General features: G+C 39.9%; 2 protein-coding genes across 2 annotated transcripts; both read right to left on the bottom strand.

Moving 5' to 3' along the window:
• Window positions 1-1,100: 1,100 nt before the first annotated feature.
• tnfb (tumor necrosis factor b (TNF superfamily, member 2)) lies at window positions 1,101-2,898 on the bottom strand. The gene is made up of 4 exons (XM_078252289.1): window positions 2,701-2,898; window positions 2,539-2,590; window positions 2,368-2,427; window positions 1,101-2,085 (listed from the first exon to the last, which is right to left on the bottom strand). Exons 1-4 carry the CDS (start codon window positions 2,887-2,889, stop codon window positions 1,631-1,633), a joined length of 756 nt encoding a protein of 251 aa, XP_078108415.1. The 5' UTR covers window positions 2,890-2,898; the 3' UTR covers window positions 1,101-1,630.
• A 16,774-nt stretch (window positions 2,899-19,672) lies between these two features.
• On the bottom strand, window positions 19,673-25,234 carry lta (lymphotoxin alpha (TNF superfamily, member 1)). Its single transcript, XM_078251804.1, has 6 exons — window positions 25,154-25,234; window positions 23,621-23,744; window positions 22,630-22,681; window positions 22,415-22,447; window positions 22,216-22,248; window positions 19,673-20,640 (listed from the first exon to the last, which is right to left on the bottom strand). The coding sequence occupies exons 1-6, from the start codon at window positions 25,210-25,212 to the stop codon at window positions 20,285-20,287; spliced, it is 657 nt and encodes a 218-aa protein (XP_078107930.1). The 5' UTR covers window positions 25,213-25,234; the 3' UTR covers window positions 19,673-20,284.
• Window positions 25,235-27,369: the final 2,135 nt, after the last annotated feature.

Here is a 27,369-nt window from a genome sequence, read left to right as displayed (position 1 = left end):
ATCTGAAATGTTGTAGTGGATTTTTCAGCAGCTCAGGAAACACTAGATCCCTTTTGTTAAACAAAACCCCAATTCCACGATTAATTTTTCAGCATTTTATCTTCTTAGAAACATGAACCTTTTTTCAAACACCTCCCAAAAGCGTCTCAGTATCCTGTGGATTACGCAGCCAAGCATAATTACATCATCCACTAGATGTCACCAGTTATTTATTGCTTCTCTGACTCAACAATGACATTTGAAGCAATTAACTCTGTCAGAGTGTATTTATCAGTGAAACTTGATTATTTTTCTCCAGGTTGGCCTACGGGAGTCAAAGAGAAAATAAACCCAGAAGAAGATTACATTAAACAAAAGCAGGAAGCAGTTTTCAACACAATGACCAGCTGCGAAGGCCAACAGGAACCTTGTTACTGAGACAATAAGTGGACAATAAGTTTGTGGATATAAAGAAACTAAAGTAGACAAATGGCTCCCAAATGCTTTCGATATTTGTAAAATGTGTGTTTGTAGATGATGACAATGTGACAAAACCAGCTGTGCTGCAGTCCCACACACACACACACACACACACACACACACACACACACACACACACACACACACACACCCTCACATGTCATGTTTCTTTCCAGCTGACTGAAGATGAAGCATGTGGTAATAGAGGGAAGGGTAGTGTGGAGGAGGAAGAAGGTTTTGTGTGGGAGAGAGGGTGGTGGTGGTGGGATCGAGGGTTTGGGGGGGTGGGGGGTGTGATTGGGGAAAACCCGCTCTGGGATGAGGCTTCTGTGGGCCTCCACCTGACACAGCACTTGGCAAGAGCGCAACAAAGTAGGAAATTCCCCTCATTTTGTCTGATCTAACAAAGAAAGTATTTGCTGCCTGTGGAGGAATTTCACAGCCACTTGTCGGCCATGTAATAGGCCGAGCCAGCTGCAGTGTGTGTGTATTTGTGTGTGTGTGTGTGTGTGTGTGTGTGTGTGTGTGTGTGTGAGAGAGAGAGCTACTGCCCTGGCTGGCTGCTGGAGCTGTTTGCCAACTCAACTTTCTATTTCTTATCTCAGCTATGAAATGAGTTCATTCTTTGTAGTGACACAAACTTGACTTTTTTCTTTGCTTTTTAATTACATTTATGTGCACATACACTGTATGAATTACATTTTTAACACCTACCCCAACGATTTAAATATAAATAAATATAAATAAATACAAATAAATACATACATACATACAGGTTGTAATAGGGGATAATAGTTCTCTACATAATCCTCGAACCTAAACTCTCCAGTGAAGAGCTTTGTCTAGATCTGATACAGCAGAGAAAGTCTAGCCTACTACAATCTCAGGTCAGCATAAATAATGTACAAAAAGTGCCTAAAACATAAATAATGTTGCAAACTGTTACAGTTTATAGTATTTTTTTTAAAATCTGCACCACCTGTTTGGCTACAAGCTTTATCTCCATTGAGATTTAAACACTACTGCATCACCATGAAGATGAATAATAATAATAATAATAATAATAATAATAATAATAATAATAAAAACATACATTATGTTTTAAAAAAAAAAAGCCAAAAATGATGGCACTGTGCTAGTATGTGTGTTAGTATCACAGCAAAGAGTCATTTCAAAGTGCAAACACACCAAAGAAAGTCCTGCCCTCGTCGGTCTCCAGCGCTGATAGCTGGTTGGTTTCCGTCCACAGTTGGTCTCCCTTGTTTAGCTGAAACACTGCACCCAGATAAATGGCGTTGTACCAGCCCTGTCCGTCACTGTAGCCGTCCTCCTGAGCAGTGTTCTGGCACGCTGACCTCACCGCGCTCATCAGAGAGGATTTGCTGCCAATGGAGTCGGAGTGGCGCCAGATCCTGTGGCTGAGAGGTGTGATGTGTTTTCCCGCTCCATCCTCGTCACCATCGCTGCAGGCCACTCTGAACGACGCCTGGCTGTAGACGAAGTAAAGGCCGGTTTGTGGGATAACGATCTGGTTCTTCACCAGTTGGAAGCCGCCCTGAGCGAACGCCTGGCCTTGATCGTTTCTCCACTCCAGCTGGCCTTGCAAACTCATGCTGTCTTCGTTACCTGGAAATAGAGCAAGAAGAAGCGCTGTTACAGCCTTGAAACACGTTAGTTCTTCTCTCCACAGGATGTTTAATAATTAACAGATATGTTATTAGGAAAGGAAATATTGACTGTACAGTAGCAAATGAATAACTAGTAGTTCCTTATAGTTATAGAGTGTTCCTGACTGACATACTTCTAAAAAAGGAAGCTGCAAATATCACACAAGTAAAAGAAAGAGTCTCTTCTAAACACCAAGATCATTGTTTGCTGAGGACCAAATCAAGGTAAGCTATGACTCACCTTCTAAATGGATGGCTGCCTTGGCTTTGCTGCTGATTTGCCTCAACGTGTAGTGGGGATCTGAGGAGAGAAAGACAAATGTTAGATTGTCTCAAATAATCCACAAAGACTCAAGTATATCTCACAAAACCCCTCAGCTGTATTTACATAAGCACCCATGCATATAATCACCTTTCTCAGCAGTGTCCTTTTTGACTAGCGCTTCTGTCTGGCCTGGTTGTGTCTGTGTTGAGAGAGAAAAAAAGAATGATTAGAGATATAAACACAGAAATGTCCTTTTTTGACAGAAAATACAAGGTTTTAAAAGAAAAGAAAGACAGAGCTACTCATTACCATACTTTCCGGCCTTCCACTCCAGTACAAAGCAAACAGCACGACGCCTCCTAAACAAAGGGCCACAGCGAGAAGGGCCACGGACATCGTCCATAGCCACCCAGTGGAGGACTTCTTTTCTACCAAAACCACTGTCTTCTCCTCATGACCCATCTCCACGTCACTTGGTGCTGTTGTGTAGGCCACCATACTGTGCACAATTCTGAGGGTTTACTGCTTGCAGTTTAGTAATAAATCTACAAACTAAAACAATTGGCTGGATGCTGTGTCTATGTCCTTAGGTGCTTCCAGGGCTCTGTGGTGATACTTCTTTCTTTGTGTTGCTATTGTGTTTAGAGTGAACTTCTGCCAGAGAGCTTGTAGTATTTATGCTGTGGCAGCCTCTTTCTGCAGCGGGGAAACTCCAGTGATGTCACTTTGTAAGCGGAGACAGTGTAGAAGGCAGCAGCAGCAGAGAGACCTGGGCCATGGAGAGAAACGAGCCACGGCTGGGACTGGAAAGAAAAGTCATAGAATTTTTAGTGGAGTTTCACTAGAGCGCAACGGGAGTCGCGGTTTTAGGATGGGAAAGTGGTTGATCTCTACTTTTGGGTTGTGTGTTGTGTGTTGTGTGTGTGTGTGTGTGTGTGTGTGTGTGTGTGTGTGTGTGTGTGTGTGTGTGTGTGTGTGTCCTCCAAGACAAATTCCTATAGCCTAGGCTATAGGTGATTTGTTGCATTTTAATTAAGGTATTATGATCCTAAATTACTGCAAATTCTGCCACTGAAACCTTACAACATAACTAATGTAAGTTCAGCTTTAAAACATCTAATTAGCCTTCCATGACTAAAAGTAGTGTCCTCAATAGGCTATGTTCTCCACACACACATACACACACACACACACACACACACACACACACACACACACACACACACACACACACACACACACACACACACACACACACACACACAAATACTATACAAACACTGAGACAGACACAAAGTCATAAACACATATTGAGTTCATTACTGACTTGAGCCACCCACAGAATGTTCTGTTCTGTGTGTAACTGCTGAGGTTTACACATACATCAGCTCACACCAACATTCAGAGGTCAGACCAGATATTTTAACATACCACAAAAATGTGTGGATTGCGTAAACAATTCACCTGTTGATCACCTAGAATTATAACACTTTAGTTTAACATTTACAAGATGTTAACACATTATAATGTAGTTGTTAGAAGATAAAAGGACACTTAAGTGTCTAATAACTATAACTTTTCTCATGAATATTTTACATTTGTACGTTCTATACTATCATTGATTACCTGTTCATACTGTACATCAGCCTTGAAAGGAGAAGTTATAGTTGTTAATAAATACAATAATTAAGACATACATCTGCTACCTACATTTTAGTGTGTTAAATGCTAATTTTAATCTTTATCTTTACAGTATTAGTATAGGTTCAGCAGTCAGAAATGCATTGATAAATACCAAAACTGTAAAATCAATGATAGCCATCTGCTTGACCCTTACAAAGCACTTATTTTTAAGTCATGTGAAGTTCCGGTGAGATTAAGATCTAACTTTCACAAGAGATGTTAAAATATTTATAACGACATAAAGTAAACACTACAACCAGAAACCTAAAAACAAAAGATACACATTATAAGATATGCTGAAACAAAGGCATAAGTAATAGATTATAAGATAAATAAATAACTACATATTTCCTAAAATGCCCCAGGAGTACCATATTGTGGTTTTTAGAGATTTTTCCTTATGACATCGTCGCATAAAAACATATTTATTTATTTTTTTAAATCTAATCTCAAAAGAGAAAACTGTGTTGAAGCAAAACTTGCCAACTCTCGTCTTTCTGTTTCAGAACTGATGCAACTGAACAAACTGGTTTTTAAACTTCCCCTCATTGGCTGCTGTCTCTGCCTTGGTGTCCCCATTTCACTTTTTCAACTTACTTTTTGTGTTCGAGACTTATTGTGAAAGTATGCTTGGAATGCCTGTTTTTATTTGCCAGTGCTTTTTTGTTTTGGTAATGCTTTTGGATTTTTTTTCACTTTCCCTTTATGTTGTAATGATTGCTCCTCTGTTTGTTTGCTAAGGCCTCAGATTGGCTTTGAGTGAATTGTGTTTGTGTATCTTGAAGAACCTGTCAGGACTCAAGGGCAGCAACACTGCATTTGAACACTGTAGTTTTAAGTGTGTGTGTGTGTGTGTGTGTGTGTGTGTGTGTGTGTGTGTGTGTGTGTGTGTGTGTGTGTGTGTGTGTGTGTGTGTGTGTGTCTGTGTGTGTGTGTGTGTGTGTGTTTCCTCCTGCTTTGAAATCAGAGGTGAAACCTCTCCTCTGTGTCGGACTGTCTCGTTCCAACATGCAAATGCAAACCGACCACAAGATGTTGCAGGATATCATCGTCATCATCATCATATGCACCCACATAACACACACACACACACACACACACAAACAAACAAACAAATAGGTACATTGCTTTTTTTTACAGTTCCTCCTACTCACTCACCCACCACTTCTCGATTATTCATAAGAATCACCGAAAGAAGTTCATGGTTATCATATCCAGTGACCTCAGACTGTGAGCTCATACACAAGCTACATTCCCAACCTAATTCTTTCATAATTACTATAAAAGGGTTTACAGAAGACATAAGTCATCTATATGTAAAAAGTAAAATGGTAATCAGAACTGAATGTAACACAACACACATCTACAAACTACAATTTAGTTAGAAGAATTAAACTGGCTTTTTTGTCATCCCTCACATTTAAAATAAAAAACTTCACAGCAGTGGTGGAGATTGTGTTTGATTATTTAAGCCTTTTCTGGTCATGTGAACAGAATTCCATATTTTAGTAGAGTGTCTCTTTAATCCTTAGATACAACTTAGTGTCTGAAATTCTTTAGAACAGAAAGATATTGTATCTTGGATTGATAACAGAAGGAATTGGGTTAAAAATTATCCGTATCTCTGTAAAATTATACTGGCTGGCTGCAAAAAACCTTGCAGTCTTAAACAATGGATAGACATATTAAAGGATATTTGTGCAATGGAAAGACTGACATTTCCCTGACATTTTACCCTACCCAGGAAATGGGAGAAATGTATCACTTTTATTGCAAACAATGAGGACGCTGTCATATCTGGATCTGGATAAATCAAAGGACATTATAGACACAAAGTCAGCAGACCAAGAATTTTATACCCCACTCAGTTCCCATTCTTTCCTGATGTTTCTCTCTCTTTCTTTTGTAAAACATAAAAAAATAGTTCTAAATAAAAAGTGGCATAATAACCATAATATATGTCTAAATGTGTTCTGCCATCACCACATCTTTCCCTAATTTCTATCATGCTGTACACCAACATCTCCCAGCTGACAAAAACACACAATTTCCCAGTTAGAGGTCATCTGTAATATGTAACTCCCAAACTCCCACACGATTCCCCCAAGAGACAAATACCTCTTTTCATGGAGCCGGGGAATATAAAACTGGTAACTAAACCTCCCCAGTTTGAGCCCTCATATCTCGGTGCCCTTTTCCTTTCTTTGCTGTGTGCCTGAATCATTATCAGTCCCCTCCTAATTATTTAGTGACACATTCCCTGCATGTAACTCCCCCTGCAATATCTGGAACAAAAGACGGAAAAAATCCGTCTTTTGATCTTTGCTAATTTTACTTAAAAATAACATGAAGTCATGAAATCCCAGGATTGTGCGGTCATCACGCAGTGGAGCTTAACCACAATGCAGATTACATCAGGGCAGGAAGGAAAGGACGGAGGAAAGAAAGGCGGAAGGAGGATTAGGGGGCCAAGGAGGGAGGCAGTAGAGGAAGGAAACTGTTGTAGCACAATCACAGGTGCCAGATTTTTAAAGAAACAAAAAATCCACATCAAGAAGATTTTGGTTTCCTTGTCATCATTCCCTCTTCCGTGTTGCAGTGTGCTCAGGGGAGCTGTTGATGTGTAAGGGAATAAACTGGGTCAACTGCCTTTCGCTGCCACCAGACTTCCCCGAGTCTGGTGGCCTACAAACCTTTGCTATGCCTCCAAGAAGTTACGCTTTACCTACTATTAGGTGTTTTACCTCAATGTTTTCCTTCTGTATCTAATCTGTAGATTATATCGGGTGCTTATCTGAATCTGGGATCCCACATTACCTATTAGCCACAATAAGATGAATCCAAATTCAGGGGGTTTACAGGGTAAATAAAATCAATTTAACTAAATAATAAGAAATACATTTATTAGGTTTAGTGGCAGAAAATGTATTTGAGATAAGTATAACACGTGGAGATTAGAAAGTTGTTGTAAACAATGTGTGTGTGAGCATGTGTTATTAAATGTAAAATATGTTACGTTATGTGTGTGTGTGTGTGTGTGTGTGTGTGTGTGTGTGTGTGTGTGTGTGTGTGTGTGTGTGTGTGTGTGTGTGTGTGTTGTATGATTGCTCCTCTGTTTGTTTGCTAAGGCCTCAGATTGGCTTTGAGTGAATTGTGTTTGTGTATCTTGAAAAACCTGTCAGGACTCAAGGGCAGCAACACTGTATTTGAACACTGTAGTTTTAAGTGTGTGTGAGTGTGTGTGTGTGTGTGTGTGTGTGTGTGTGTGTGTGTGTGTGTGTGTGTGTGTGTGTGTGTGTGTGTGTGTGTGTGTGTGGAGAACACAGCCTATTGAGGACACTACTTTTAGTCATGGAAGGCTAATTAGTTGTTTTAAAGCTGAACTTACATTAGTTGTGTTGTAAGGTTTCAGTGGCAGAATTTGCAGTAATTTAGGATCATAATACCTTAATTAATTACCTTAAACAAATCGCCTATAGGCTAGGCTATAGGAATTTGTCTTGGAGGAATAATGCTTTTACTATAACCATACATCAAAAACCAGACAAAGATTGTTTGTTTTTTTTTAAAGGATAATTATGGTTTATTACAATTTGGTAGCATGCTAATTTTTTTTATAGTTTTTCTTATTTTATTTTGTTTTATTTTTGATGACGAGGAACATGGAAACTCTCTCTCTCTCTCTCTAAATAAGTCAGGCTGGGCAAGAATTTTAAGTATGACAATACGAGAAAAAACACAGGATAGTCAAACTTTTTTGGAAACAAAATTAAGGTGAATGGTATATTTATGACCCTGATGAAATCTGTCAACATCCGTCACAGACTTCCTGCAACAACTTTTCCGTTGCTTGCTGTAGGTGTGCACACAGTTTTTCAATGAGGGATTAATAGCCATTGTGGGGGCTCTCACTTTCAATTTAACCTCCACATAATGTAGTTGAAATAATCTGACCAATCTGTTGGTTTGTTTGCAATATGCCTGATCATTTATCACATTTGACTTTGTGTGGTGAGTAAAATGTTACCAAAACAGAAACAGTGGGCAAAAAGAGATGTCTAATAAAAACATTAGGGCATTTAAGCCTACATTAATTTTAATAGGCTATTTATTTTTTGCTAGTTGGAGGCAGTGCAGCAAGCTGTAAACACAGCTGTGACATATTTGCACAAAGTTGTTGTGGGGTACGTGTTAGCCAGCCTCTTTAACGTTACACTTCTGTCCCTCTGATACAGGTAAATCCGAAATGAATTCTCTTTTTAGCTCTGATGTTAACACCACCAAGTCCTAAAGGAAAATGTTTGGCTCTTTAGCTGCTAAATGCACAGCTGTGTTCATCAACTAGCAGCTAACGCTGTCTGGCTGCTATATAGATTAGTGGGTTAGCCACAGCAAACGGGACTGTTGGACGTTATTTTATATTACCTAAACTTATATTTTCTGCTTTTCCATTTCCTATCAACTCAAAACTAGAAAAAATTGGACTTGTTATGTTCCCAAAAATCCTGCAAAATTACTTTTGTAGGGTGAGCTCTACCATGACCTTGTAAATTGACCCAATACGCCATCATAAACTTAACTCTCGTAATCCGCAGTGGCATTTCCCCCATTTCAATCTGCATTGCAGTTACTGGTGATGTTTTAAATGCACCACTACAAATTCGTAGAGCCTGAGCCTGTTGCACATGTAAGATTGGTCTCTGCCGCAGATACATACAGTAAGCTATGCAACCATAATCTAGTACTCCTGCTCTCATAAGCACCCTATATATATTTCATTATGATGCCCTATTCGCTCCCCAATCTTGCCGTGACAAACATCTTAGCATATTATTGATCTTTTTGCATTAATTGTTCACCTTACTAATATGTTGACACTAGGTAAGTTTTTCATCCAACAAAACCCCAAGAAACCGAACCACTCTGACCTGCTCGATTACTTGTCCATATATGGATACTGATACATGCCGTTTAGCAAAGCATATCACTTGTGACTTTTCAATTGACAGTTTAAATCCCCATTTATTTGTCCATTTTTCCACTTTGTCTATTGCAGCTTGCATTTTGTTTTTTTAAATACTCTAGGTTTCGACCCCTACCCCAAAGAGCCCTGTCATCAGCAAAAAGGGATTTTCCTTATGTCCAATCTGTTCTAAAATGTCATTGATCATTATATTAAATAATAATGGACTGCATGTACACTACCCTGCGAAGTTCCATTTTCTACTGAATACAATTGGAATATTCTGTACCCACTCTTACTTCTATTATTCTCCCAAACATGAAATCTAACACCCAGTTGTACAGTTTACCATTTACACCCAAATGACTTAGTTTAATGAGAAGTCCCTCTTTCCACAGCATGCCATATTCTTTTTGAACATAAAAAAATACAGCAACCACCATTTCCCTATTAGTTTGAGCTCACCTAATTTCTAAATTCAGACACAAAACATTATCTATTGATCCTCTTCCTTTAGGAAATCCACTTTGATAATTTAAAAAAAAAGGTTCTTACTCTATAAAAAGTATGTTTTATTATTATTTCGTAACCATCCATTCCATAGTCTCTCCTAACTGTGATGCTAATGAAATGGGTTTATAACTTTATAACTTCATGTATTTGATGAATCTTTAACTGGTTTAAGTTTCAGTACTATAATTGAATGCTTCCACATTGATGTGATTTTGCCTTGATTGCATATTTTATTAAACAATCTTCAATCTTCAATCTTCAAGCGTGCTATCTGACATATGTGTTAACATGCTATAGCAAACACCATCTTATCCTAGTGAAGACTTGAAATAGCTTTCCTTAGTTCAAATAGATCAAATGGTAGGTGAAGATCTTTTTCTGATTAAGCTCTTTTTTTCTGTAACCTTTGGGTTTTGTGCAAGGGTATTATCTCTACCCTGTTTAGCCTTTAAAGATACATTCTCTGAGCTATGAACCCTCACAAATGTCTGTGCTAGAAATTCTGCCTTTTCTAAATTACTTATTGCTGTTACACTGGTATTTCAAAATGTGTTCTTTACTCCACTCATTTTCCTAATCACTCCCCATACCTCTGATAACTGTGTTTCTCTTCCAATTTTGTTACAGTATTGTCTCCAGTATGTACGTTTTGCTGACCTTATTTTTTTACGCAGCTGTGCTCTTTTTTTATATTGGACCAATGCATCCAGTGTGTGGTGAGCCTTAAGCTGCCTGAAAGTTCTATTTCTCTTTTTGATTGCTTCCTTGCAATTTTCATCCCACCATGGCGCACTCTTTCTACTTTTGCCTCCTGCACTCTTTGAAATAGTTTTTTCCGCTGGCTGTATAAAAGCTGCAACCAATTTTGCATTAACTTCCTCTATATCTGTCATATTCTCTCCTACACAGCTAATTTCACTTAATACTTGGAACACATCCAAAATCAGATTTTGCCAGTTTCCATCTAGTTGTTCTCTCATTCCCTCATGACATATCATATAAACATATTTTATAATAAACATTTGTAAAAAATAAATAAAAAAATGAGTTGAATTATAATTTAGTTAATATAGGGAAAGAACATGAATCAATTGAAATGGGAGTATGGACAGAAAAGAGCAGTTTAGTGATAGTAAATATGTTTTCTCCGGGAACCATCACCTTATCGTGGTGGAGAGGTTTGTGTGTCCCTATGAACCTGAGGGCTGTGTTGTCTGGAGCTTTGTGCTCCTGGTAGGGTCTCCCAAGGCAAAGTGGTCTCAGGTGAGGGGCCAGACAAAGAATGGTTCAAAAATCCTATGAAAAATCGAGGAAGGGATGAAGTGACCCTGCCCGGAGGAAGCCCCCGTCTGGAGCCAGGCCAAGATGGAGGGCTCGTCAGCGAGCGTCTGGTGGCCGGGTTTGCCACGGAGCCCGGCCGGGCACAGCCCAAAAAAGCTACATGGCGGACATCTCTTCATCCCATGGGCCCACCACCTGTGGGAGGAACTGCTGGGGTCGGGTGCGCTGCCACATGGGTGGCAGTGAAGGTCAGGGGCCTCGACGGACCAGACCCGGGCAGCAGAGGCTGGCTCTGGGGACGTGGAATGTCACCTCTCTGTGGGGGAAGGAGCCGGAACTTGTGCGGGAGGTGGAGCGCTACCGGTTAGATCTGGTGGGGCTTACCTCTACGCACAGTCTTGGTTCTGGAACCATACTCCTGGATAGGGGTTGGACTCTTTTCTTTTCCGGAGTTGCCCAGGGTGTGAGGCACCGGGCGGGTGTGGGGATACTCACAAGCCCCCGGCTGAGCGCCGCTACGTTGGAGTTTAACCCGAGGGTCGCCTCCCTACGCCTGCGGGTTGTGGGGGGGAAAACTCTGACTGTTGTTTGTGCATATGCACCAAACAAGAGTTCGGAGTATTCGGCCTTCTTGGAGACCTTGAGTGGAGTCCTGCATGGGGCTCCAGTCGGGGACTCCATAGTTCTGTCCAGCAGAACTATGGAGAGGCGTGATTGGGAGGAACGGCCTCCCTGATCTAAACCAGAGTGGTTGTTTGTTGTTGGACTTCTGTGCTAGTCATGGATTGTCTATAACGAACACCATGTTCGAACATAGGGATGCTCATAAGTGTACTTGGTACCAGAGCACCCTAGGCCAAAGGTCAATGATCGATTTTATAATCGTTTCATCTGATCTGAGGCCGTATGTTTTGGACACTCGGGTGAAGAGAGGGGCGGAGCTGTCAACCGATCACCATCTGGTGGTGAGTTGGGTCAGGGGGTGGGGGAAGACTCTGGACAGACCTCGTAAGCCCAAACGGGTAGTGCGGGTAAATTGGGAATGTCTGGAGGAGGCCCCTGTCCGACAGACTTTCAACTCAGACCTCCGGCGGAGCTTTTCGTGCATCCCTGTGGAGGCTGGGGGCATTGAACCCGAGTGGACAATGTTCAAAGTTTCCATTGCTGAAGCTGCGGTGAGGAGCTGTGGTCTTAGGGTCTTAGGTGCTTCAAGGGGCGGTAACCCACGAACACCGTGGTGGACACCGGTGGTCAGGGAAGCCGTCCGACTGAAGAAGGAGTCTTTCCTAGGGTAGAGGCAGAGCTGGAGGATGAGGGGGGATTGGCATCAATTTCCCTGGTGGAGGTTGCTGAGGTAGTTAAACAACTCCACAGTGGCAAAACCCCAGGAATTGATGAGATCCGTCCAGAAATGCTTAAAGCTCTGGGTGTGGAGGGGTTGTCTTGGTTGACATGCCTCTTCAACATTGCGTGGAAGTCTGGGACGGTACCTAAGGCGTGGCAGTGGAGGGAGCCTGGGAGTATGCCCAACCAGTCTACATGTGTTTTGTGGATCTGGAGAAGGCGTATGACCGGGTGCCCCGGGAGATACTGTGGGAGGTGCTGCGGGAGTACGGGGTGAGGGGGTCCCTTCTCAGGGCCATCCAATCTCTGTACGACCAAAGCGAGAGCTGTGTCCGGGTTCTCGGCAGTAAGTCGGACTCGTTTCAGGTGAGAGTTGGCCTCCGTCAGGGCTGCGCTTTGTCACCAATCCTGTTTGTAGTATTCATGGACAGGATATCAAGGCGTAGTCGCGGTGGAGAGGGGTTGCAGTTCGGTGGGCTGGGGATCTCATCGCTGCTTTTTGCAGATGATGTGGTCCTGATGGCATCATCGGCCTGTGACCTTCAGCACTCACTGGATCGGTTCGCAGCCGAGTGTGAAGCGGCTGGGATGAGGATCAGCACCTCTAAATCGGAGGCCATGGTTCTCAGCAGGAAACCGATGGAGTGCCTTCTCCAGGTAGGGAATGAGTCCTTACCCCAAGTGAAGGAGTTCAAGTACCTTGGGGTCTTGTTCGCAAGTGAGGGGACAATGGAACGGGAGATTGGTCGGAGAATCGGCACAGCAGGTGCGGTATTACATTCAATTTATCGCACCGTTGTGACGAAAGAGAGCTGAGCCAGAAGGCAAAGCTCTCAATCTACCGGTCAGTTTTTTGTTCCTACCCTCACCTATGGTCATGAAGGCTGGGTCATGACCGAAAGAACAAGATCCAGGGTACAAGCGGCCGAAATGGGTTTCCTCAGGAGGGTAGCTGGCGTCTCCCTTAGAGATAGGGTGAGAAGCTCAGTTATCCGTGAGGAGCTCGGAGTAGAGCCGCTGCTCCTTTGCGTCGAAAGGAGCCAGTTGAGGTGGTTCGGGCATCTGGTAAGGATGCCCCCTGGGCGCCTCCCTAGGGAGGTGTTCCAGGCACGTCCAGCTGGGAGGAGGCCTCGGGGGAGACCCAGGACTAGGTGGAGGGATTATATCTCTAACCTGGCCTGGGAACGCCTCGGGATCCCCCAGTCGGTGCTGGTTAATGTGGCCCGGGAAAGGGAAGTTTGGGGTCCCCTGCTGGAGCTGCTACCCCCGCGACCCGACCCCGGATAAGCGGATGAAGATGGATGGATGGATGGATGGATGTTTATATGTATATACCAAAGCAAATTCCTAGTAAGTGCTACCTACCTGGCAATAAATCTGTTCTCATCCTTTAATTGACACGACTATAGAAATTCCCGAAATGACTCCTCAAGTAATCAGGTAATGTACATTGCACTTTTTTTCCCATCTATTTTATACAGCCGTATGGCTTTCCCTTGTTGTACACTTTCCCTACAGAAAATCAACAATGTTCCATTTCGTAATATCTTAACATTCTTAACTACACCCAGCACCACCTGGAATGCTTTTGTTTCACTCACCAAATGACGCACCGTCTTGACAAAGTTTAATGCTCACTTTATGCTCTTAACTCTGCCTTGCTCAGTTTCCTTTATGCTGATGATGATGTGTCATTCTGCTGTATTGTTTTTTTGCATTTTCTTCTACTTTTTGACCACTGGCCCACAGTATTCCAACCATCACCCTTCCCTCCACCCAATTCCATATTTCCAATCTCACTTCCTGATCCGTCACTTCCATCTGCCCTCTCCTGTCCGTCTCCAGCCCGGGCCACCAAACCGCCAAAACTGAGCCATCTCGTTTAGTTTTCCGGTATCACAAAGCTAGCTTACTTTTTTACGTTGTACGTCGATGGTTATAGATATTCCAGTATATTGTATATACTTATATAACGTTATGTTCGATGGCTACTAACGAACTTTAGAGGATTAACATATATCAAAACATCATAAGTTAACAATAGAGTGGCAAAAAATAAAGAGCAATAGACAAAAAAATCTAAACAAAGAACATGACAACGCGCATATAGCCATCATTGTAGACAATCTTGGACTTCAAATTGTCATGGTTTTGGTTTTCTGTTGTAGTTTTTTAGTTTTATTTACTGTCTCCTGTATTCTCTGTTGTGTTTGTTCCTTGCTTCAGATTCCTGTTTTACTTTCTTCTCTCTGTGTTGTGTCTTGCTTTACTTCCTGCCCTGTGTTTTCAAGCCTCTGTGATTGTTTGCCCTGCCGTGATGTGTTCCACCTGTTCTTCAGCCCTCATGTCACCTGTCCCTCGTTTTACCCTTGTTACCTTGTGTATTTAGTCTTTGTGCTTTCTTTGGCTCTTGTCGGTTCATCGTCTTCCCTCCCTGTCATTCCCTCTGTCCCTTCTTCTTGGTGGTTTCTTCCCTTTTGTGTCTTCTGGGTTTTTTTAGTGGTTTTTGGATTTTGGTTTATCTTCATTGTGCCTGCCTGCCTTCCTCAGGACACCTTAAGTTATAAGTCTTTTCTTAATAAAACAAAGCCTCACATTCTTGACACAAATAACATTTCCAATACATTTTCCCTGGCTGTGTGGGGCAGTTTCAGTTAAATCTGGAAAAATCTAAGACTGCATTAACACAGTGTGAAATACAAGTTAGTACTGTTAATGGCATTTTGAGGGCTTCAGAGCATGCAAACTCTTTTTCGGTTTCACATCTATTGCTGGCCTTTTAGCAGAAGTTGCTGATGGAAGTGCCTTGCTAAGGGCATCCCAACAGTACTTTTGGTTTACAGATGTACCTGTTTTTGGGGATTTAAATGTCACATTCCAATCCTAGGTCCGCTTCTCTAATCTTTTGGGCATATATTCCTGCATTTCATAGATTTCTAGTAAGTCTATTTCTCCAACACACGTTGCCTTGTTGATCTTTGTGGCCAGAAAGTTTGAACTTTGTTGCAGCAAAGTAACAGCTTTTGTAAATTATGCAGTAGCTGAAATTAACTTTATCCACATTTCCTCCTGCTTCATCAGGCTGGAAACATTTTTTAAAAACACCTTTTTCCCACTAGCCGAGATATTGGTATTTATTCTTAGACACCATCACATGATAAACAGTTGGTTCAACACGAGCACTCACATGTGACTAAAGATACAATTAAAAAAAGCAAAAAAATATGTACAGAAACCACATAATAGCATTCAGGAAGTAGCCTGCATCTTGTCATCATGACTTGAAGTCAGATGACATCGTCACTGACAAGACAGAGGAAGTGATGACAAACGCCCTCACCCCCCCTTTCTTTTGTAGTATAGCAGTCAGTTATATCAGCTGCAATAATAAAATGCGGCTTACACGTTAATGGGTTTGTTATTATAAAAACATAATTACACAGTACACAAATACACTTGTAGGCTACATTCTTTAAATAATATTTCTGTTCTGAAGATGTAAATTAGCCCCTGGCTATAATCTTACATATTTACCTAATATCCACTGTCCCTATTTTAAAGAAATAAATCTTAAGTAAAATTATGGATACAAAACTTAATTGTAATTAAGTATGTTTGAAATATTGTTACTTTTACTTAAGTAACAGATCTCAGTATGTTTTCCACCCCTGCAACATTTGTACCTTCTAAAATGTATATTTTGTTTTCCTGTAAGACAAAAAGTTTTGAAACCGTTGCATATAAAAGCTTAATAGAAAATATTTAATAACACTTAATTAACACTTTAACTTGCTAAGGAAACTTTGTGGACATGAATAAAAGTAAATTGTCAGTAGGCTTAAAAAAATGCCTTGGGGAAATTACTATAATAATGCAGAAGAAACAATTAGAGGTCATGTGTTTATTTGAAACATATCAAATATACCCTGCACAAGCATAATGGTTTACAAACCCTTAAAATAAATACAACCCTTCAACAGAAAGTGCTCCTGATTGCTCAGGAGAGCAAAGAAATGTTCTTAATGCTGATCTCCCCCACATTGCCACCAGAAGTGCTTTAAAGGGGCGCTATGTAGTTTTGGCCATTTCTTCGCTTTTTGCTCGCAGGTTTCTCTATAGTGCGGAGCCCCCCTGGGGTCAGCTGAGAAAAAAAACTAAACCGTGCGCAAAGAATAAAAGTCCGTTCCCTCGGTTTTATAAACGTGAGCAAAGTTAGAAAGATATTCACAGAAGTTTGAATCTGTTAATATCTTTCTAACTTTTCTCACGTTTACAAAACCAAGGGCACGGATTATGAATCCGTGCATACAGTTTATAAAACCGAGGGAACGGATTTTTATTCTGTGCGCATGGTTCAGTTTTTTTTTCTCAGCTGACCCTGAGACTGATGTCTGACTCCTCGCTCGGTCAGTCTGCCGTTTCCTCTTTCTCTGTTCCTCCGACAATGCTTTTGCTAGCTTTCTGCTTCTTTTTGCCGGCTCAGCCATAACGATAGTGTGAAAAACTCCATCGCTACCTTGTTAGCCAGTTCCTGAATGGGAGTATGTGTGCAGTGCCGTGAAGTAATTCGTTACATCGCGAAACCTGTAACAAATTGCGACTCGCCGGTCCAAAGTTGCAAGGGTGGTTTTTCAGCTCACAGGCGCTAGGGGGGGAGCGAGATGACCACCATTCAACTCGAAAAAAGTCATATAACCATTCCAAAGACTCCGAAGCTGTTCAGTTAAGGTAAATTAAGCTAAAAGAAAACCGGCATTGTTCCCCTTTAACTTGTTTCCTTATCTTGTCACCACATCTCTTAATATTAGATTATGATTTTTTTTTATTTTGTGTTTCTTTGACTAAACCAGACACATGGGAACAAGAACTAGTCTGTTCCTCTGTGAAACCCAAAATGTCAACAGAGCCTCGGCTTAAAACCCACACAAATGACAAGCCTGACAATGACTACAGAGCTACTAAGGCACGATTTAACAAAAGAACAATTATTGTGGAGAATGTGTGAGGAAGTCAGCAGCCTAGCCTGTTGAAGGTGATGTCGTGCTCCCTGCTTGCTCTAAATCCTGATGTGATCATAGTGTCCTATATGTCCAAAGGTCATGTAAACACTGATAAGGTGAAGGGCAAGTGTGGGCCTCACACAAAAGGAGTGTTTGCCAGGTCATATAAAGTAAAATCAGTCCTATTTATTATGTATTATTGGCAACAAAGTAGTTAAACTACACAGTAATTAAAGCACATCAACTTCTGAGATATTAAGTCAGCTCCCATGCTGCATGCAAGTGTGTGTTCTTGGGTACATCCGACATTCATAAACTTCCGTCTTTGGGAGCATTTATTTAAATGTTTGGGCCCATCTCCTGCATTGAACCCTCTCGGTCCTGAGCTTGGAGAAGGAAGTGACATCTGAAATTGTTTATGCCAGAGATGATATGCTCAGAATACAATGAATAGATGATGATGATGATGATGATGATGATGATCCCACGCTACTTCACGATGTCATCAAAGTCCTGCGTCTAATGTTTTGATTCAGAGACCCCTAGTGGCAATTTTCCACCATGGGTCCTGGCGTTGGAGATGGGTCCCAGCATCAGAGGGGGCCCGAGCCTGGAGCTCTGCAACGGCATACTATTAATTAGTTTTCTGCCGGTAAAGTATCTCAACAACTACAAGAGAGATTGCCATGAAACTGTACATACCATTTATCGTTCCCAGCGGATGAATCCTACTGACTTCGTTGATCCCCTGAATCCTCTTGTAGCGCCTCCATGAAGTTGATATGTGGTTTTCAGTTAAATGTCTTGACAACTTTAGAGGAATTGCTGTTACCTTTGGTCCAGGCATTCATGTCCCCCTCAGGATGAATTTTAATAACTTTGGTGATCCCATAAATCAAAATTTGAAATGTCCATCTATGGATTATGATCACGTAGCCTACCTGACATTTCCATTAGCCCCAGATTGTACTTTGAGTTTAGTGCTAATCAGCAAATGTTAGCATGTTAACACGCTAAACTAAGATGGGGTCAGCCCTATGTCCCCACAGCCCTATGTTCCCACAGGCAAAAATCTTAGAAATGTGGGAACATAGGGCTGTGGGAACATAGGCACGCTCCCACTAAGATGGTGAACATAGTAAACATAATACCTGTTATACATCAGCATAGCTGTGTCCGAAATCACTCCCTTGCTCAAACGTTTATATATAATACACACTCAATAGTTTACTAAATTCCAAGCAGCAAATTGAGTGTTGAGACACTATAGATGTACAATACTTTTTTTGTTCCATTGTGGAATTTGTAATGGCTGTATATATCAGGTAAATTTGCACACTCCTTATTTGGACACGCAGATAAAATGTCGAACAGTGCATATAGTGCAAATAAGTACATAGTACAACATTTGATCAATTTACTTGCATAGCTGTGGCTCAGGTGTCACGTCTCAATTGGAAGGTTGGTGGTTCAATCCCTGGCACTGCAATCCCATGTCGAAGTGTGCTTGGGCAAGACACTGAACCCCGAAGTGATCACGATGCTGCGCTATCTGTGTGTGAATGTTTATCTGATGAGCAGGTGGCACCTTGTATGGCAGCCTCGGCAATAGTATAAGAATGTGAGTAAATGGTGAATGGTGCCTGTAGTCAGTAAAAGCGCTTTGAGTAGTCGTTAAGACTAGAAAAGCACTATATAAATACAGTCCATTTACATTAAAATAATTAACAATAGCACTTAAATGGGCTCTGTTTATGAGTTGTTTTAAAAGTCTTCCTTTTTAATGGATTGATTATTGTTCAGGTCAGCAAATGAATTGCATCAGGAAATTAAAATCCACTATAAACAGACACTGGTTGTGGTTCATTTGCTGCAGGGACACATCAACATCTTAATTAGTGTAAAATTCAAGGACCGCAGTGCCATGGTCAGACAGAAAAATACACTAACATTTATGTATGACTATACATTGAGACTTAGATATTACATGAGAGGGACCAAGCTGCCTCGAAGGAGTCTGATCAGAGGGTGTTTCGAGTTCAACAATGTCTGTGAATGTGTTGTAAAGGGGAAGCGGTATGACTAATGTTGCACCAAATATTTGGCTTCCTGTTCTGCACCTGTTGCTCCTGTTCACTCAGTGCAAAGCCTTTATAAAGTTGTACAGTTTCACATACTGTATGTGTGCACAGTGTTAGCCTCAGGGCAATACGATGAGTAACACTACAATTTGTGTTGGCAGTTTTTTTTTAACAATGCTTTCGAGGTTTCTCAGGCATTTGGGGTATATCTTTGTGATTTGTGTTAAGTTTTAAATTAATCGATGACTAGAAAGTGTTATCAGGCTGTGTAATGTGGAAATATAGGTAAGTGTGTGACAGATTTGATACACAGTACATGCAGTCTTTCATGTCACCTCTTATTCAGGGGAAGTTGGCACCACCATGTGGTCAGCTGGCAGCTGACAGTACACATAAAAGGCAATAAATCGACCCAATGGCTTTCAAATACTGTAATAGTTTGTATTACTCTTTCATTTCTTTTCCCTCCTTGAAATCAAACCACAGTGATATAATATTCAATATCATAAATTACACAAAAACATAGCAGTGAAAACAAACATGCATGTCCTAGACAGTTACAGTTCAACAGTACATTCAATTTAAAATGCAGTGCATTTAAAATTTTACAAGCCCACCAAACGCCACACAATTTCAAGAGTCAGAACCAGCTGGCATACTTAAATGTAGAGACTTTGTTAAGGTTGGACTGATGCAGTATGTTGTTTTGCAAAGTTATGTTTGTCCAACGGTCAATAGATTTCCTCACCCACCCTGATGGAGCTTTTAGCAGTTTAGTGTTCCATGATTTACTATCCCCAAAAAAATAAGATTCAGTAATTGTTAAATGCAACTGAATCCCTGTGATTTTGAGTATTGTTTGGCATTAAATTTGATGAGTTAAATATCCGGCACAAAGTATTGGTAGTAATTACAGGTGATGAACCGCACATGTTGGAACATATTAGTATAGGCCTACTAATAACATAGCAGTCCAACCCCAAATTATTCTCTCTTTTATGGTAACAAATTCCTGGAGACCTGCAGTGCTAATGAAGCTGATAGGCACCCCAGAATGTCGACGTGCTGTCTGCTTGAAAATCATCTGTGATATTTAAGCTGACACTGTCTCCCTCTGTAAGCCTGACAGTCTTGGCCACCCACACGGTGCCCTCTATTGTATTTGGGAAGGTCCCCTCAACCAATGTCTTCTCTCGTTTGCCAGGGGTGGCATTTCTTTTCAAAATCACAGATTTGGGTTGACTTTTCTTAGGCTTGTTGAAGGTGACCTGGGCGTAGATGAAGTAGAGGCCGTTGTCATTGCAGTGGATGGAGTTGTTAAGCAGGACGAGGGAGCAGGAGTGACATTTCGAGGTTGACTCTTCCCAAAGGTGACGGTCAAAAGCTGTAAGATACAGTATTTGGCAAACTTTACTTCAGTTACTTTGCTATAAAAACATTTTCACATCACCAATTAAACTTTAGGTGGTAACATGACAATGAGAGTTATATATACAATAGTTTATATAATCCACCAATGTACCCTTTGAAACATTGACATTTAAGTTTTCACCTTAACTTGAAATAAGACATCAGGTAAACAAAGTTGATCTTCCAATTAATGGCTAATTTCCTTCAATTTGGCAGACTAAGCATCCCCTGACAAACTGTGTGATGATGTCTTTTGATGTGGGCTGTAATTATACCTAAAGTCGGTGCAGCCCACATTACAGCTCAGTGTCGGGTTTGTGGAGGTTTTAGGAACCCACTTCACAGAGGAAAAGTGTGGTGGGAGGAACCCAATGCATGAGACTGGAAACATGACAAGGCTGGATTATCTCAGTCTGTGGGTGTGCATGCAAACGAATTGTGTGTGAATGTAGTAGATGTTTATCTCTTGAATATAGTAGTTGGCAAATATACTGTATACTGTTCAAGTGTAAAAGTACATAAACTAGTAGTACAACTTTTTATATTTACAAGCAATTGCTGAAATATGTGACATAACCTTTTTCCAACTGAGCCCCACCCACTTCAAACCAGTGAGAAAAACAAGGACAAAAACAGAAATAGAAAAACTGTTGTAACTTTGGTAGAGAAATGTGTGTTCATGTAGGACCCCATCGCTCAAGCAAGCAAGAAGCTGATTCAGGGTTTTAACCATAATGAAGAAACTTAACGGGACCCTGATAGACCAATTGAGATCTGTTTCTTTTGTCAATCTGAATTTCTCATTTAAAAATATCAGTAAAGAATGAAAGTTAGGAGTCACTGAAGCAGCTGCTTCCCCTCAATCTGCTGTGACATCATCTGCTTCACTTAAAGACTTCCTAAACTTTCATGACTTTGTCTGAACTTGTTGCAGTTGGCATTTGTAGTAGGCGTCAAGTAGTTTTTTTTATGCAGCACAATGCACAATGACAGCAAGAGGGATCAGTAAAAAAGTGAGAGTCAGGCCTTTCAGGCAAACACATCTTGCATTTTGGTCAGTTGAGACTTCTCTGGGCAAGAAAGTGGCATCTCGGTCTCTTTTTATAATGTAGTTTTCTCTGTGTGACCATTGAAAGTCTGTGTGAAAAGACAGCTCTAGAAAGAAGCACTCGCTCTTTGAAGTTTTAGGCACTGACAAGAAACCCAACACTGATTATTGATGCTTTACAAAGTAAAAAAAAATAATTCTGCTGTCAATAGGAACTCAACCTGACATCTCATTGTTTATACTTGACCAGTTTCTCGTAGAAACATCAACACAAACAATGTAACTTAGAAATGCAAGATGAAGGACTGAGGATTTAAAAAATACAAAGTATGTCACCAAAGACATTTAAGATTTGCCTTCAAGCTCATAACAATATAACCACAGACAGGAGTACATTATTAGTGCTATCTACAGCTAAAAGCACATGAACCACAATGAACCACACAAGAAGAAGCGATGAGAATTAATCTGAATATTAACCAGGAGAGAAAGTGTACTTACACTTTTTTAGCTGGATGTATGAGAAAGAGGATCCTGAAAAATAACATAATTTAGAATTTAGAATTTGATGATTCAATAACTGTGGAAAAGTCCACAGTACATTTTACGTTTTGAGTTCTCCCATTAATATCTTTCAGTTTTTTGTCATTTCTTACAAAGGTTTAAGATGTGGGTAGTAAAAAATATATATATAACTTACCTTTTCCCTTTAAGGGAGCTGCAATAGTGTTGACTGCAAAAGAAAAATTTTGAGTCAAATCCATCTTAATTCATGTAAATGTGGCATGTTGTTATGATTTTATTAAAATACTCATACTTTCTTAATTTGGTATGTATACTGTATATAATATGATGTTACTTTGAAAGGCATCATTTAAAGTGAACACTTAAACTTGAAATCAAACCAATGATTACCTGTTAGACCTGTTGGACTGACAGTTTCTGGCTTCAGTGTAGAGACTTCTTCCTAGAAAAGATACAAAACAACAATTATCTTCTGCATCATCATCATAATCATCGTCATCATCCGTGCAACTTTGTCGTCACACTGGCAATAGAAAACTACAGATTACATTTTGTGTCCAGTGAAAACCGTGTCTCCAAAATATCAACTTTTCCGTAAAACATAGTGGGAAATTAGCATTTATTAGATGATTCATCAGGTTTTGGGAGGGTTTTATAAGGTAGGAGAATCTTGTCAACTAATAAAGGAACTCCTTTAATGTATATGGTAAATATAAAAATGACAGAAGCCAGAGTTCACTTTCCTTCCTTTACAGTAAATACAACTTTGTGTCAAAGGATACTTTTTGTGGTTGTAGTTTGTGGTGATGTTTGTATTGAATCACATTATTGTATCATTTACTGTATCAACCCCTTGTGGACAAATGCTACACTGAGACACCTACAGAATATCCCTATATCAAACATAGCTCTGATCCAGGTGCTAGATCCTGTCCGTCGTGATGTCGCTGCCACCTAGAGGCACCTACTGGGAGACTTGACTTCACTCACAACATCGAACTGAACTTTTAACCCTTGTGTTGTCCTTTGGGTCACCGGGACCCGGAGGACAACATAAGGGTTAAAAACAAATGTTGTTGAAATTAAGACAGAGATTAGACAGGAAGTGCTTTGTGATAGCATAAAACACATTCAAAAGCTACTTTCTTTGCATGTTTTCATATCATTCACACATTACTTTTAAACCTTGATCTTAAAAGTTTTTTATGTGACATCATAAGAATTACACAAGTAGAATTTTACAAGCACACGTGAGACATGACTTCACAATTACACGTCCATTCGTGTCACAGCTCCATGAGAAAAAATATGCAGTCTAACATACAGTAGTAGTCCAAAACTGTTCCGACTGTGTCTTTTCTCCTGTGACAGATGTACTGACCTCAGTTGACTTTGGTTTGATTGAAATGAAAAGTGCAGCCATAACCACCATGGCCACAGTGAGGATGCCACACCACACCTGCAGCAGCAGGTACTTAGTAGAGGACCTCGACTGACCCTCCATTCTGTCACACACACACACACACACACACACACACACACACACACACACACACACACACACACACACACACACATTAGTTTTGTCATATATTTGAGGAACTTGTACTGATTTTGAATACTGAACATAATGTTTTGAAACCAACATTTGACTTTTTGACTAAACTTCTCTTAAGGTTTAATTTAAATAATAGTTTTGAGAGGCCCAAAAGACGTAGAATTACCCAATGTTTTATAAAAAAAAAAGGCAAAGATTGGAGACATAATAATAATAATAATAATAATAATAATAATAATAATAATAATAATAATAATAATAATATATGTAATATATGATACTAAATAATTAACAAAGGCCATTTTACTCTGGAAGAGTATTTTTTTATTTTGATACTTTAAGTATATTTTGCTGACGAAACTGATAAAAAGAGGTCTCATTGTGGTTCTCTTCGTTTTATCTCAATTTGGTAAATAATATGTTAACATGACTGAGGGGAATAATGGTCAAAACTCATAAAATATGACTCAGGTTGTAAAAAAAAAAAAACCTGCCCTTTAACCACCAAGTCGAAAATCAGCTTTTTATGTTAAGAGTTTCAATTGACAAGTATACCTAAACTACATTACACACAGCAACAGGGCCACATGTATCAGATAGACTGTATTACACACATTGCATTATGGGTACATACCCTCAGCTCACAGGATTTAGTGGGAGTAGGAGTGTTTGTTTTTTTGGTCCTACACAGAGCGACATGTCAGTGTAAACTTATTGGTTTGGTTGTTGATTTGTAATGACAGACACTGAAACTCATCAGAGACTGCTGAAATACCTCTGACCCAGAATAATTTGTAAAGTGATTGCCAATCAAACTCAAAACTTTTAAACAAGGATGTTACAATGGTCTATCGGTAATTTCCAGTAACATACTTTGCATGCTGCTCAAGCAGTAATAATTTTCCACTGTAATAATGTATGATAACAAGTGGGCATAACATATTACAGTCTTAACAAGTCTTATTAAATGTGTTTTTCTGCCCCTTCTGACTAGGGAAATGGGAAAGTTTTATGTCCAAAGATGTACGCCTTTGAGAACTTAAAATTTCAAATTGTACCAAAACCATGTCATTATTTCAACTTTTTATTATGATCCTAAGGCAAATAGTGGAAATACTGTACAAAAAGGACATTTAAAAAAAATCCCATCCTTGAACATAGTTTCCCCTGTACACGCATAATTTGCATAGTTTGGGAATTTCAGCATCTTTTATAGCGGTTATGACTTTACCCACAGGCTGCTGAATCTACACATAATAAAGCCTAGTATTGTCAGAGATTTCACAGAAATGTAAAACAATATTTTAAAACACATTTAAGAGAGGAACCAAATATACTCCCTAAATCTTGACTCACCCAATGTGTGCTGCACTCTCAGTGTCTAGGTACTTCTGCTGCTCCTCTCTGAGAGACATGTCAGGTTGACAGGTTTTTCCGTTTTACATTGGCCATGTAGATGATGGAGGGTTTTTTTCTCCTCTGTAGAGAGAGAGAGAGAGAGAGAGAGAGAGATGTGGTTGGACTAAGAAGAGGAAGGAGGCTGTGGTGTAGGTAGTTCCACTTGTGGATGACAAAGTGTATTGCATGCAGGGCGAAACTAAGAAGTACCACATATTGGATTAATGAAACCACAGTTTCATATTGTATAACTTTCAACAAATGGGTGCCTTGAATTCCCCTAAAATGAGTATAAGAGTAAAATGTTTTGAAATAAATTATTATTATTAAGTTGAAATATGTTGAATAATATATGAAGTGTTTTAGTGACACACACACGGAAAAGTACGTGGTGCAGCCCCCCGCTGACACCCTCACTGACTTGCAATGTTTGTTGTTGGTGGATTGTGATTTCCCACGTTTATAGGTCACTGTCAGAGTTTCAGGCCTAAACAACTATGACAGGGACTTTTTCTTCACACCATGCATTTGATGTGAATTAAGCTGATGTGTGATGAGGAAATGCACTCTAATGCTGCATCCCTTATGACACGCTGCTGCCTCATTCTGTCTTTCTCTGTCTATTTTCTAAATTAAAAACTCAATAACAATATCAGCTAAACACATGTTTACATATGTAGTACACTTAAAGTTAGAAGGGTTAAGAAAACAGTAAATTTCAGCTTCAAGGGCTGGAACATCACCCACATTTAGATTTGACAAATTATTATGGGACAAATTGCACAACGTTAATCTAATGCTACTTGGAGATTTGATCTTACTTGATATAAAATGTGCACCTAAATGGCATTTTTTAAAGTGCCTATTTATACATACTTTTAAACTACAAAGAGGACAGTATGAGTAAGATTTGCCACACATTTCCTGACTGTAAGACTGTAGATTTGAAGTATAAATGGTTAAGAAAGCTTCAAAATAGTAATGTTTAGCCTTATGAAGTGCTTGAACCCCAAATTTGAATGTTGAAAAAAAATCACATTTAAGTTTAATTTCTTGACAAACTAATTATGGGACGAACTGCACAAATTTAATCTAACTTGGATGTTTCATTAATTTGATTTAATCTTTATTTGGTATAAAAGGTGCAACTCACTGGATTTTTAACTACTAAGAGGACTGTGTGAGTAAGATATTCCATAACAGTGCGAAGTGTAAAATGTTACCTCTAATTTTGGACAATTTGGTGATTTAGTTTATATGAGGTTCCAGCATCATCCAAAGATGCATATTTTTTGTATAAAATATTCCCTTGTTCACCAGGTAGTGTTTGCTTGTTGAGCTGCAGTGAAGTGATACTAACCCCAAAAGGGAATTTCATGCTAAAAGACTGATTTGACTAACTCAGCCTGCTGAAGTTATTTCATAGATTTTAAATGTATCTTTTTTTTACACAGGAGGACACTTACATTGAAAGCTCATTAGGAAGGGATATTTTAATGCAGCTCTGTCTCATAGCAATTCCGTTTATACACAATAATTTGCAGCAGCAGGTATGTTTTGAAGGAAATGTAATGTCGACTGGATTAAGTTTTCTATTAAGCATGTTGATACTGAATGTAACAATGAAATTGACAGTGGCAACGTAGTTTTTGTTTCCACCAAAATCCAATCTTACAAGACAACATCCGTGACAAAAGCATTATTTAACCTTTTTACCCAGCACATCTTCCTTTTTTTGTCTCCAAATCTGCACAGCGATGCACACTTATGGTGTGCCTTGAAACATACCTCTCTTCACATATTGGTTTCATACTGCTCTGACGAGCCCCAGCGGACTGGTCTCTACAATATTTATTCCATCTTGCATAAGCCTTTGACAGAGTTTGCAAGGCGGGCCACTCCTCAAATACCTCCAACCTAAATTGGAGACTAATCTGGCAGAACATGCAACTATCTTCCAGGAACCCCAACCAGCAATTTCAAACACAGAATATACTTCACTCCCCACACATTGCATAAAAAGAAAGCTTTACCATCACGCCCTATGCACTCAAAATGTGTTGGGCACGTTTTTTACTATGGTGGAAGTGCTTGAGGGTTACAGAGCGTTTCAGAAATTCTATCAAACCTACTGTCCAAAACAATTCCTTACTTGCCAGAAGTCCTGTCACTTA

The sequence above is a fragment of the Sander vitreus genome, chromosome 6, assembly GCF_031162955.1.
Source record: "Sander vitreus isolate 19-12246 chromosome 6, sanVit1, whole genome shotgun sequence".
Lineage (NCBI taxonomy): Eukaryota > Metazoa > Chordata > Actinopteri > Perciformes > Percidae > Sander > Sander vitreus.
This window is presented reverse-complemented; position numbering and strand designations above follow the sequence as displayed.